The sequence below is a fragment of the Musca autumnalis genome, unplaced genomic scaffold (genome assembly GCF_047663935.1).
Source record: "Musca autumnalis isolate F117 unplaced genomic scaffold, ASM4766393v1 scaffold_2, whole genome shotgun sequence".
NCBI classification, from domain to species: Eukaryota; Metazoa; Arthropoda; class Insecta; order Diptera; family Muscidae; genus Musca; species Musca autumnalis.
This window is the reverse complement of record NW_027411755.1, coordinates 31630991-31645656: the sequence shown is the minus strand read 5'-3', so window position 1 is coordinate 31645656 and position 14666 is coordinate 31630991. Positions and strand designations below refer to the sequence as shown.

The 14666-nt window shown below is 32.3% G+C and overlaps 1 protein-coding gene across 1 annotated transcript; it reads left to right on the top strand.

Annotated features, from left to right (window-relative positions):
• The first annotated feature begins 1097 nt into the window (after positions 1-1097).
• Positions 1098-10912, top strand: LOC141392693 (gustatory and odorant receptor 21a-like). Its single transcript, XM_073965574.1, has 4 exons — positions 1098-2041; positions 6863-7008; positions 7071-7429; positions 10664-10912. Exons 1-4 carry the CDS (start codon positions 1281-1283, stop codon positions 10757-10759), a joined length of 1362 nt encoding a protein of 453 aa, XP_073821675.1. The 5' UTR covers positions 1098-1280; the 3' UTR covers positions 10760-10912.
• The last annotated feature ends 3754 nt before the right edge of the window (positions 10913-14666 follow it).

Below are 14666 nucleotides of genomic sequence, written 5' to 3'. Positions count from 1 at the left end.
TAACAGAAAGGCCGAGAGGTCTCGTGTTATAGGATTGTCTGTGGTTAGCCGAGGTCCTCAACCAGCTTGGTTAACGAGTGGACCGAAAGGTCTCATGTCATAGAGTTCTGTTTTCAACGAGATATGGCAGATCTATGACCGAGAGAGCTGAGACGAAATGTCTGAGGTCAAAGAGTTTTATCGTCCCGACAGGGACAGCCGTCCTTGTGGTTTACAAAGAGAGAGAGGGGGTCGGAGGTTATCGCATCATCGAGCTTCGTTTTATCAAGCTGAGGGCCGACAGGATTCCCCTCTGAGAGGTTGGTCTAAGATGAGCCTGGGCCAGCAGTTCCCCCTGGGTTTTGCGATTGTATAGTTAGCTATTTATTCAAATTTTTTTAGGGCCCGTAAACTTTATTGGGAGAATGTGTTGTCCCAACTAGATATTCTTGGAACTTGATATATGTGCATTTTTTCGTCAAACCCTAAGAAGCAGGCCAAAACGGCTGATCCGTTGGAGAGTTATAGTGCGCACCACCCAGCAGACATATGGACGAAACATACTGGGGTATACAACAATTATTTCGATGTGGCATATGCTTACACCTTATGAAAGCGTCTGTCGATGCACGGGCATAGGGGCCCGGCCCCCCGAAGTAAAATTTATTCATACATTTTTTTTAACATTCTTCTTCAAAAATGTCATATTTGCTCTAGAGATATGGTTGTATGGTTAGCGACTCTTCCCATGCTCCACTATCATTACAAGCGTATTAAATAATATGAGTTTCCGAAAAGTTCCTTAAACATAGTGACCTTATGCGTGCTGCAGCAAACAGTGACATTGAACCGGATATTGTTCATGAAATTCTTCAAACAAATGTCTTGCCTATCTTTGGAATTTGTTTTGCTATCCTTGACCTTGAGCACTGATGTTTAATCAAACACAAGGAAGTTGTTGTTGAATCATAAGTTAAAAAAACGTAACACCAGAAGGAAACCTTATCAAAAATTCCACCCTTTGATTACAAAAATCCTTCATCACGAAGTCATTAATGAATTTTAAATGTTTCAGGCTAGACAAATTTTCTATAAAAGCCTAGATGAAGGAAACCGAAGGCGAATAGTTTATTGGTAGACGTTTAAGGGATAATATCAAAGGAACAAAGGTGCAGAGTTAATTCGAAGATCTGTAAGGGATAATAACTGAAAAAAAAATAATAACAGGGAATAAAAGTGCAGAGTTTATTGGAAGAGCTGCAAAAGATATTAAAAGGAAAAAAAATATTTAATATTGTGAAATGTCATTTTGGGCCACTGTGAACAGTAAAAATCCATCAACACCTAAAATCATACCAGTCTTGAATCCCAATCAACGACAATTTCTGCAAGATGAACTTACCTATAAAAATAAAATCAATTATTTGGCTGAAAATGTGGGTGCAAATCTCACAGACTTTTATGTACGCAAGGAAGAGGTAATAGACGACCCCGAGCTGTTGGATAAACACGATTCATTCTATCACAATACGAAAAGTTTATTGGTTCTATTTCAAATAATGGGTGTTATGCCACTGCATCGTAATCCACCAATTCCTGGCATACCACGTACCGGCTATTCATGGATTTCGAAACAATTCTTTTGGGCCCTCTTCGTTTATATCATTCAGACATGTGTGGTGGTGATGGTGTTACGGGAACGGGTGATAAACTTTAAAGATGGTCCTGACAAAAGATTTGATCAGGCTATTTATAATGTTATCTTTATTAGTTTATTGTTTACGAATTTTCTGCTGCCAGTGGCCAGCTGGAGACACGGACCTCAAGTGGCCATTTTCAAAAATATGTGGACCAATTATCAGTTGAAATTTTATAAGGTCACAGGAACGCCGATTGTTTTTCCCAATCTATACCCTTTGACATGGGGTTTGTGTATATTCTCATGGGTCCTGAGTATTGCAATAAATTTGTCGCAATATTTTCTACAACCGGATTTTAAGTTTTGGTATACCTTCGCCTATTATCCGCTGATTGCTATGCTGAATTGTTTTTGTAGTTTGTGGTAAGTTAAAAAAAAACATTCAAATTTTTTTTAAAAGCCCACGATTTATGATTTTTTTTTTTTAAATTCATGAAAAAAATATTTTTTTAAAAAATCCAAGATTTATGAAAAAATATTTTTTAAAAAATCCGCGATTTATAAAAAAATATTTTTAAAAAAATAAAGATTTATTTATGAAAAGTTATTATTTATGAAAAAAATATTTAAAAACAAGTGAGCAAAGGCTATAGTCGGAACGGGGCCGACCATGTGATACCCTACACCACATAAGCTTTTCACTGGTAAACATTTCTTTTAGGGAATATAAACCGACTACTACCAAAAATAATATGCCTCTTTCTCTCTGGGACCCCCATAAGCAACCAAAATTTTGTGACCATCCGATCAAAATTACGACCTGTAGCTTTATTGCAAAAACTGGAAGAATTAGATGCATTACCGACTATTGTGGTATCTCCCTTGTTTGACCACCTTCGCCAACCTGCTTTACACCAATGTAAAGGTAATATTTTCTTATTCCATTGACAGGCTTTGTCGTTGGAATACCCCTACTAGAAGCCAATATATTCACAAAGAATAAAACTTTGAATTTGTCTCCAAATGAGTTTTTCCCCATTCCAACCCCTAAATATTATCCGACTATCACCAAAATCAATAGGCTTCTTCCTCTGTGGGACCCGCATCAACTCCCAAAAAATTCGTGACGATCCGATAAAAATTGCGACCTGTAGCGTGATTACAAACAAATTGCTTTTGATATACCTCTTAAAGAAACAGAGATATTGGCTTTGAAATAAAACGTAGACCTTTTCTCCAAATAAGTTTTTGCCCATTCCGACCCCTGAATATTATCCGACCATCATTAAAATCAGTAGGCTTCTTCCTCTGTGGGACCCTCATTAACCCCTAAAATTTCGTGACGATCCGATCAAAATTGGGACCTGTGGCGTAATTACAAAAAAAATCGGAAAATGGGATGCACTATCGACTATTGCCATATCTCTGCTATTTGACCACCTACGACAATCTTATTTACATCGTTGTAAAGGTGATATTTTCTACTTTCCTTGTCAGGTTTTGCTTTTGATATGCCTCTTAAAGAAACAGAGATATTGGCTTTGAAATAAAACGTTGACCTTTCTCCAAATAAGTGTTTGCCCATTCCGACCCCTGAATATTATCCGACAATCATCAAAATCAATAGGCTTCTTTCTCTTTGGGACCCCCATTAACCCCCGAAATTTCGTGACGATCCGATCAAAATTGCGACCTGTAGCGTGATTACAAAAAAATCGGAAAATGGGATGCATTATCGACTATTGCCATATCTCTGCTATTTGACCACCTACGACAACCTACTTTACATCGTTGTAAAGGTGACATTTTCTACTTCCCTTGCCAGGTTTTGCTTTTGATATACCTCTTAAAGAAACAGAGATATTGGCTTTGAAATAAAATGTTGACTTTTCTCCAAATAAGTGTTTGCCCATTCCGACCCCTAAATATTATCCGACCATCACCAAAATCAATAGGCTTCTTCATCTGTGAGACCCCCATTAACCCTCAAATTTTCGTGACGATCCGATCAAAATTGCGACCTGTAGCGTGATTTCCAAAAAAATAGAAAAATGGGATGTATTACCGCCTATTGCGATATCTCCGTTATTCGGTTACCTACGCCGATCTAGTTTGCATCATTGTAAAGACGGGATCTTCTACTTTCATAGTCAGGCTTTGCTTTTGGAAAGTTTCCAGCCAAAGCTGTGATATTCGTCATTATAATTAAAATCGCAAAAATGAAAATTTGGGTTTTATTTGCTACTATTGTGATATCTTCGTTGTTTGATCACCTACGAGCACCAGCTTTACATCATTAGAAAGGTGATATTTTCTACTTTCATTGTCAGGTCTTGCTTTTGGTATACCCCATATAGAAGCTGAGATATTCGCTTTGGAAAAAAACGTTGTCTTTTTATCCACCTAAGTTTTTTGCCCTTTCCGACCCCTAAATATTGTCCGATCATCACCAAAATCAATAGGCTTCTTCCCCTCCGGGACCCTCATCAACACCCAAAATTTGGCGAGGATCCGATCAAAATTGCGACCTGTAGCGTGATTACAAGGTTTAGATGGACAGACGGACAGACGGACGGACGGACGGACTGACGGACGGACACACATAGCCAGATCGACTCAGCTCGGCGAGACATTCATTTTGGTATATATAAGTATGGGTCTACGACCATTATTTCGATGCGTTACAAACTTTTTGGGCAAAACCAACTTATAATACCCTCCCCACATAGTGGTGTAGGGTATAAAAATTAAAGATTTTTACGAAAAATTATTATTTATGAAAAATTATTTTTTAAAAAATCCACGATTTATGAAGAAATATTTTTTTTTTCAAAAATCTAAAATTTATTAAAAAATATTTTTTAAAAATCAACGATGAATTTGGAAAAATATTTTCTAAAAAATCCACAAATTATGAAAAAATATTAACAAAAAAAAACCCGATTTATGGAAAAATATTTTTTAAAAAATTCACGAATTTTGAAAAAAATATTGTAAAACTAAGATTCATGAAAAAATTACAAAAATTCACCATTATGAAAAATATTTTTCAAAAAATCCAGAAATCAACAGAAGGCAAACAAACTATTGAAAAATACCAAACAAAATCCACGAAAAACCACGATTCATGAAAAAATTACAAAAATTCACAATTATGAAAAAATATTTTTTTATAAATCCACGATTTATGTTTTTTTTTTAAATCCGCAGTTTATAAAAAATATATTTTTAAAAAATCCATTTATGGGATTATGAAATTTATGATTTTTTTTAAATGCACGATTAAGGATTTTTTTTTAATAATAGTTTTTAAATAATCCACGGTTTATGAACAAATATTTTTAAATACTACGCGATTTATAAAAGAAAAAGTTTTTCTAAAATCCATGATTTATAAAAGAAAAAGTTTTTATAAAATCCACGATTTATAAAAGAAATGATTTAAAAAGAAATATTTTGTAATATTAAAAAGAAATATTTTTGTTAAAAAAATCCACGATTTATAAAAGAAATATTTTTTTAAAAAAATCTAAGATTTATAAAAAAAATATTTTTTTTAAAAAAATCCACGACTTATTAAAAATATTTTTTCATTATCCACGATTTATGGAAAAATATTTTTTCATTATCCACGATTTATGGAAAAATATTTTTTAAAAAATCCACGATTTATGGAAAAATATTTTTTAAAAAATCCACGATTTATGGAAAAATATTTTTTAAAAAATCCACGATTTATGGAAAAATATTTTTTAAAAAATCCACGATTTATGGAAAAATATTTTTTAAAAAATCCACGATTTACAGAAAAATATTTTTTAAAAAATCCACGATTTATGGAAATATATTTTTTAAAAAATCCACGATTTATGGAAAAATATTTTTTTAAAAAATCCACGATTTATGGAAAAATATTTTTTAATAAATCCACGATTTATGGAAAAATATTTTTTAAAAAATCCACGATTTATGGAAAAATATTTTTTAAAAAATCCACGATTTATGGAAAAATATTTTTTAAAAAATCCACGATTTATGAAAAAATATTTTTTAAAAAATCCACAATTTATGGAAAAATATTTTTTAAAAAATCCACAATTTATGAAAAAATATTTTTAAAAAAATCCACAATTTATGAAAAAATATTTTTTAAAAAATGCACGATTTATGAAAAAATATTTTTTAAAAAATGCACGATTTATGAAAAAATATTTTTTAAAAAATGCACGATTTATGAAATTTTTTTTTCAAAAAATCCACGATTTATGGAAAAATAGTTTTTTTAAAAACCCACGATTTATGAAAAAATGTTTTTTAAAAAACCCACGATTTATGAAAAAAATATTTTTTAAAAATCTACGATTTATGAAAAAAAAATATTTTTTAAAAATCCACGATTTATGAAAAAAAATATTTTTTAAAAATCCACGATTTATGAAAAAAAATATTTTTTAAAAATCCACGATTTATGAAAAAAAATATTTTTTAAAAATCCACGATTTATGAAAAAAAATATTTTTTAAAAAATCCACGATTTATGAAAAAATATTTTTTAAAAAATCCACGATTTATGAAAAAATATTTTTTAAAAAATCCACGATTTATGAAAAAATATTTTTTAAAAAATCCACGATTTATGAAAAAATATTTTTTAAAAAAACCACGATTTATGAAAAAATATTTTTAAAAAAATCCACGATTTATGAAAAAATATTTTTAAAAAAATCCACGATTTATGAAAAAATATTTTTTAAAAAATCCACGATTTATGAAAAAATATTTTTTAAAAAAACCACGATTTATGAAAAAATGTTTTTTAAAAAATCGACGATTTATGAAAAAATATTTTTAAAAAATCCACGATTTATGAAAAAATATTTTTAAAAAATCCACGATTTTTGAAAAAATATTCTTAAAAAATCCACGATTTATGAAAAAATATTTTTAAAAAATCCACGATTTATGAAAATATATTTTTTAAAAAATCCACGATTTATGAAAAAAAAATTAAAAAATCCACGATTTAAAATATTTTTTAAAAATCCACGATTTATGATATTTTTAAAAAATCCACGATTTATGATATTTTTCAAAAATCCACGATTTATATTTTTTTTAAAAATCCACGATTTTTTAAGAAATATTTTTTTTTTAAATCCACTATTTTTGAAGAAATATTTTTTTTAAATACGCTAATTATGAAAAATATATTTTTTAAATCCACGATTTATCCTCTCTTTTAAGGTACATCAATTGCACTGCTTTTGGAATTGCCAGCAAAGCCTTGTCAGAGAATCTGCGTAAGACTTTGAGAGATGACAAACCTGCCGAAAAATTATGCGAATATCGTTATCTCTGGGTGGATTTGAGTCACATGATGCAGCAGTTGGGTAAGTTTTACATAACCTAAAATGTCCTTTCGGAGTTTAAACACATTTACCTTTCCTTCCAGGCCGAGCCTATTCCAATATGTATGGCATGTATTGTCTGGTGGTTTTCTTTACCACAATTATTGCCACCTATGGTTCGTTTAGTGAAATTTTGGATCATGGAGCCACCTATAAAGAAGTTGGCCTCTTTGTCATTGTTTTCTATTGCATGAGTCTGTTGTACATCATCTGTAATGAGGCCCATCATGCCTCACAAAAAGTTGGTTTCGATTTTCAATCTCAATTGCTGAACGTCAATTTAACGGCGGTGGACACTGCCACGCAGCGGGAAGTGGAAATGTTTTTGGTTGCCATCGCTAAAAATCCACCAACAATGAATTTGGATGGTTATGCCACTATTAATCGGGAATTGATAACTTCGGTAAGTAAAGGGAACCCATATAAGAAATAGAGAACATGGTTATACCAAGCCCATCTTAGTGGTATCATTAACGACAGTGATATAAAGCACTGATTATTAGGGCTATAACCAAAAAAATACCACCACATAGCCGTGTAGAGCATGGAAAACTGTTATGAAATAGGGTGTCAATTTTTCTCTATCGCGAAAAAAGTTTCCGCACCAAATGCATTGAAGTTCAGTAATGCATTTTTGAATTTTATCTGTTATAACAACATGTTTGCTTTTCATTAAAATTTTTATTTTTTTGTAATCTAATTTAAAATCATTATCAAAGCGTTCTGGACCAATTTGATCTCAAATCGCGCCATTTCGGAGCATATTAATAATTTTTGACACTATTGCAATTTTTGGTATTTCTTTATAAGCTCGTGAATTTTATGTTTATATTTTTTGTACCTATCGGACAAGAGAATTTGGGGTCATTTGCAATGAATTCGCGAAAGTTACAGGCTGTTTTTGTTGACCTTGCCTGTGAGAATTGTATTTGTTTTCTACAAAAAAACAACACCAGTACCATGTGGGGAATTTTGTCCTAATAATGAAAACGCGTTTCTAAGATCGATTCGATGAAAAAAGTTTTAGCACCGACCGCAATTACTAAAACCCTTTTGGTATTTTTTCTACTTATAATTTTAAATTTGCTTTGTTTGAATAAATATTTATAGACAAAAATATATTTCTCACAGGCAAACTCATTAAAAACGGTCTGTAACTTTCGCGAATTTGTAGCAAATGACACCATATTCTCTTGACCGATAGGTACAAAAAATATAAACATAAAATTCACGAGTTTATAAAGAAAAACCAAAAATTGTAATAGTGTCAAAAATTCCTAATATGCTCCGAAATGGCGCGATTTGAAATCAAATTGGTCCAGAACGCTTTGATAATGATTTGAAATTAGATTACAAAAAAATAAAAATTTTAATGAAAAGCAAACATGTTGTTATAACAGATAAAATTCAAAAATACATTACTGAACTTCAATGCATTTGGTGCGGAAACTTTTTTCGCGATAGAGAAAAAATTACACCTTATTTCATAATAGTTTTTCATGCTCTACACGGCTATGTTGTGGTATTTTCGATATCTGCAAAAAAGTGCAAAAAGTTATATCCCTACTGATTATGGGGCCAAAACTTTAAGGGAATATACTTCAAGAAAATTTTGAAGTCGCCCTCAAATTTTAAAAATCGAATGAGGCTTCATTATCAGCTACTTGGAAATACTGCGCGTGGAGCGCTATCTACTGTAGAAAGTGACAATGCTGATATTAGCAAGGATCCAATCCTATCCACCATTCGAAAAATGCATTGCTTCCATGTGGTCATTATGTTACAATGACAGACTATATGGCCGTAGATGGCTATAGATGTACTGTAAAAGCATCGATGGGTTTGTAATGGATGTGACATAAAGCTGTGATTTTTCTAAAACTTTAAGGGAAAAAATAATTCAAGGAAAATGAGAATCTTGAAGTCGTCCCAACATCCTAAAATTCTAACAAAACTTCATCATCAACTCGTTTAAAATGTTGATCGGAAAACGCTACCTAGTGGAGAAAATGACAATACAAATATTAGCAAGGATCTTAACCACAATTCGAATATACATATGAAGGCATTGGCCATATATGGCGTTAAATTGGACGTGATCAAATGAAAATGTCGGGTAGATGTGACATAATTCAGTGGCAATCTATAAAAGGAATATATTTCAAGGAAATATTGAATCGTGAAGTAGTCCTGAAATCCCAAACATCTAATAAAACTTTAGCAGCAATAAGCTGAAAATGCTGATACTCCACTTACTGGAGAATATTGACAAAGAATAGATGAAGATAAAGGTGTTTATCAAACTATGTGCCCACAGATGGCGCTATGATTGACTATATGCCTAGCTGGTTTTGTGCGAGACTACGCGATCAGGTGGAAAATGTCGTAGGGTTATTACGTAAGCTTAAAGGGAACCATTTTATGAAAATCTTGAAGTCGCTCTAACAATCTAAAAATTAGATAAAAGTTTTTAATTTAAAATGCTCATCGGTAAACGTTGCCTAGTGGAGAATATTGCAATGCAATATTACCATGGATCCTAACCACCTCTCAAATATAGGAATACATTGTTTTAATAAGACCATGATGACCAATGACAGACTATGTGGCCAACGATGGGACCAAATAATACTTGAAACCGACCTGACATCCTCAAAATCTATCAAAAATTTACCATTAGTTAATTGAAAATCCTGATCGGGAAACGTATCTACTAAAGAAGGTGGAAATTCAAATATTAGCAATGATCCTAACCACAATCTCGAATATATGAATGCACTGCTTCCATGTCGCCAAGATGGCGCAATGGTAGACTATTTGGCCACAAATGGCGCTATGATCAAATGGAAAATGTCGGGTTGACATAAAACAGTTATTATTGGGCAAATTTTAACGAGGTGTCAACCTGCCATCCTAAAAATCTAAGAAACATACAAAATACTAATGGGGAAATGATTCCTACAGATGAAAATTAGAACGCATATATTACCAAGGATCTAAATATATAAAACATTGCATTGTGGCCATAATGTCATAAAGTCAGACTATGTGATCGCAGATGGCGCTATAATGGACTGTAAAACATTGATGGTTCTATGATGGACTACTTCATTAAATAGAAAATACGGAGTAGATGTCATATGAATCAGTGATAATAGAACAAGCTTTAAAGCAATATACTTCAAGGAAATTTTGAGTCACTTTAAAAAAAGGTCATCACCAATTAGCTGAATTTGTTGATAGGGCAACGTTACCTACTGGAAGAAATGATTAACCAAATATTAGCAAAGATCTTAACCATCTATCACGGCGGTCACGGCCATGAAGACACAATTGAGGACTATGTAGTCACAGATGGCACTTTGATGGAGAATTTAAGCATTTATGGTTCTATGATTAGAAATGTCAACATGACATAAAAAATATTGCTGAAAATTATAATTATTCTTATGTTCGTTCCGCATTCACCAGTTGTCGATTTTTAGTTCCAAAAAATATATTTTTTCTTTCTTTTTCTTTTTATATTATTTTTTTTTTTATTATTTTTATTATATATTTTTCGTTATAACTGTGTTCACATATAGTAGCTTTTTATATGGATTGAAAATAAATGTCATATCTTTTTTCCTGTTTTTAGAATGTCTCAGTTATGGCCACGTATTTGGTAGTTTTGCTGCAATTCAAAATAACCGAACAGAGGGGACTACGTTCAAAAGACGCCGCAATATCATAAAAGTGGATTTTCAGGAACAGGACCAGAAGGAATATTTCTAAATGTACAGAGGATGTACATGAGTTCTATCAATTGTCATAATAATATTTGAGATTTTATCAATGTGTCAAGAATTAAAAAAGAAACGAATAAAGCTTCTTCACAATGTTAAAATCAATTTTGGAAAACTAAAACTAGTTTTCACAATAGTAAAGTCGAAAGAAATATACCCCTATGTATCAAGTTCAGAGATGGGCTATACCTGTCACCTCAACCATAGCGTATCCCTATAAATAATTTTAGTTAAGTGAAGTTTAAGTTGTGATTGACAATGGTTTTGTATTTTTCCTGAAGGTATTTGTTGTGGCCTGATTACAATCGGCCAAGTCTGTACTTTCTTGGGTAATGACTTAAACTCACTAAAAATACTTCCAACCGATTAAGATGACTTATGCGCACGATAACTTACAAACTGAGTATTCTATTTCGCCGAAAATTAAAATTATTTTCATCGGACAATACCGTCCGGCAACTCCCCCACAAAAGGTAAAATTTGAGTGCAGTTTAATTAGCTGTTTGAGGATCGTAGGCCCCACCTTTATAAACATGAATGCCTTGACGAGATTAGTCGACCTGGCTATGTGTGTGCTTCCGTCCGCCTATCCATCTAAACTTTATAATCACGCTGCGCATCGAAATATTGATCGGATCGTCATTAAATGTTGGTTTTGATGGTGATCCCAGAGAGAAAGAGGCCTATTGATGTTGGTGATTGTCAGATAATATTAAGGGACAGGAATGGGCAAAAATCGTATATAGAGAAATACTCAAACCTTTATTCTTGCGAGAATATCTCCATTTCTATTAGGGATATTTCAAAACAAAGACCTGTAGTGCGATTCTCTAACACATTTTTTGAGCTTAATTAAAATACCGATATCAACAGTGTTACCAACCTTTATTTGAACTTTTCATTTTGCGTTTTAATTTTACCGTTATTTGTCGGTAACTCAAAAGTAGGTTGGCCAAACAAGGAAAATATCGCAACAGTCACTATTCCAGTTCCACTTTTCCATCTTTGCAATTTCGTTATAATAACGAATATCTCAGCTTCGATAGAAGCATATTAATAAATTTACCAATATTAAGGAACACTTCCTGACCAAATGTACCATCTGTTAGACGTATTTCAAACGTATTTCCTGAAGAATGGACTCCTCTAAATCTATATAAATAAAAATCAAATATCGTTCGTTGGTAATGGCATCAGTTGAGAACGGCTGGACCGATTTGGATAATTTTTTCTGTGAAATGTTTGCCATATACCGGCTTACGCCCACGTTTACGCCCACTTTTTTCACTTTTCAATTTTAATCTTTCCTACAAAAACTACTGAACCGATTTTCCTGAAATTGCCAGGGAATGTACAGTGATGTCCCCCGGTTAAAATAGGCTACAAATATAGATGAATTCCGGAAGGGGCGGGATACTTCCTCTATACCCTATTTCTTTAAAAATGCTTTATCTATATAAATAAAAATCACGAAATTTGCAAAAATTACGAATGTTGAGGTTAGGTACTTTTCCCACGCCTTTCTTTAAAACGCTATATGTATTAGCCAAACTTATGATTTGGAGCCAAAATAAATATCTTATATCTAGAAAACTGATAACCACTCCCACTCTTTTCAATACATATTTGTCCAAAACTACTGAACCTAATTTCATTAAATTTATAGAAAATGTTCAGGAATGTCCCGTGGTCCAAAATGCTATATATTTGTAGGCGAATTTCGGGGGCCTATTGTTTTCTAATCGCTATATTTGCTAAACTTATCAGCGCATCGGCTTGCAAATTGCGATGGTTGCGCCCCACAGTGTCACGACCGTGGCCAAAAATGGTAAAAACTAAATACTTCGTTGAACAAATTTATTGATGGGGAATGATAGAAAACATATTAATTATGAAGAACCTGAATTTTGGTACTGATACGTGAAGTAGTTGTTGCTATATGAGGATTTAAACCCGACAATTTTAGTTAATACGTATTTTTGTGTGTTTTTTTTTTCTTCTAAAATTAATAAATTATATTATGCGTTAATATTTAAAATTTAAAAGCAACGGTCACTGCAAAAATGGTTCCTAAGTTCTCTTGGGATGTAATAAACTTGGCTACACTTTTGTTTGCATGTAAATATTAATCATATGGTGTTTACACTTACCCAAACATGTATTACTAAGTTTATTAATTTTCTGAAGCAAATTTTAAATTGAGTGGAGTGGGGAAAAAATTGTATAAAAGTGTATATCGATATTTTTTGCTGTATGAGTAGTAAAAAGTGAGTACTTCAAATATATAAAGGTCCCAGCTGCAGAGGTTTGCAGACGAATGTGTCATTTCTCTTTTTCAGCGACCAACTCACTGAGAGGATACCCCCTTTTTTAACAAATCGTTTTGCGGTGTTGGCTATAGCGCGAAAACGAATGAACCGATCATCATATATTTTTGTGGGCTTATTAAGTACCTAATAATCTTGCTTTAAAACGAGAGAATTTTAAAAATATTACTTTTAAAAAAAAATTGTGAACAGCGAAAATCAAAATTCGATTTTTTACAAAAAATTTATCGCTTTTGACCACTAATCGGTCAAAAAAAATTTTTAAAGGAAATTTCTCATATATAAAGACAAGATTTTAATATATTCAATATGCTCACAATAAATATGAAGACTAAACACCAAATTTCAGTCATATTGGGTGGATATTGAGGCCACAACACTCAAAATACGGAAAATGAAGAGGCACGGTTCTATGGGGGCTATAGGAAGACGAGGACCTATACCGACATATTTCTGGTGGAAAGTTATAAGTCCCCCAACGGAGACTTAATACCAATTTTCAGCCATTTAGGTGTGATAATCAGGCTAAAACCTCCAAAATACCTATAATCGGGAGGTACCGTGGTATGAGGGCTATATAAAAACGTGGACCTAAGCCCGCAATTCTCTGTTGGAATGTTTGATACCTCTGCCGAAGACTAACCACAAAATTTGAATACTTTCGGTTGGTCATTGTGTCTAAAACATTCAAAATACCGAAAATCGGGAGGTACGGTTCTATGGGGGCTATATCAAAACGTGGACCGACCAACCCAATTTTTTGTCATGAAGATTGTAAGTCAATAATAGGTACGTGTACCAAAATTGATGCACCTACGACAATTCCTTCTACTTTTGGCCACAGTTAATATGAACTCGCGACATTGTGCGCCCCCGATCAAGAATAACGATATATTTACAAATTTTTATTTATTTATTTATTTATAATTCCATTTCTTAATACTGAAGCCTCCAAGGCCAATAAATAGTATTAACAAAAACAAAAAAATGTCTAAGTAGAACTAAAACTAAAAATACTTAAACTCTACTAGCTAATATAATTTATATAATTGGCTCCCCAGCCGTAACTACGAAAAACAAGAAATATGAAGTCAAAGCCATGATAAACAACTAAGTCGCATGTAAATAATTGCCACCTAATACATTCGTAAAATAATAAACTCAAAAAAACCAACAAATACGCAAAGGCATTACCAAAAAAACGTAACAGATTGGAATTGGAATCAAGCCCAAGGTAATTATGTACAATCTTAACCAATATTAGTTTCCAAACTACAAAAATGATTTAAAACCTTTACCCGAAAGGCATTATTGGTATGAGAGAATATTCTGAGCTCTAGAGGCAAATAGTTCCACATTCGTGCAACACGTATTAAAAAAGAGTTCTCAAACATAGTATTATATATTCTGGGTATAGATATCTGAGTAGATCTTGTAAATATAGAAAATCTGAACATACTCGATAATAGATGAGGTACTCCAGTTTTAATTACTTTATAAAACGAGCATAAAATCCTCACGGATACAA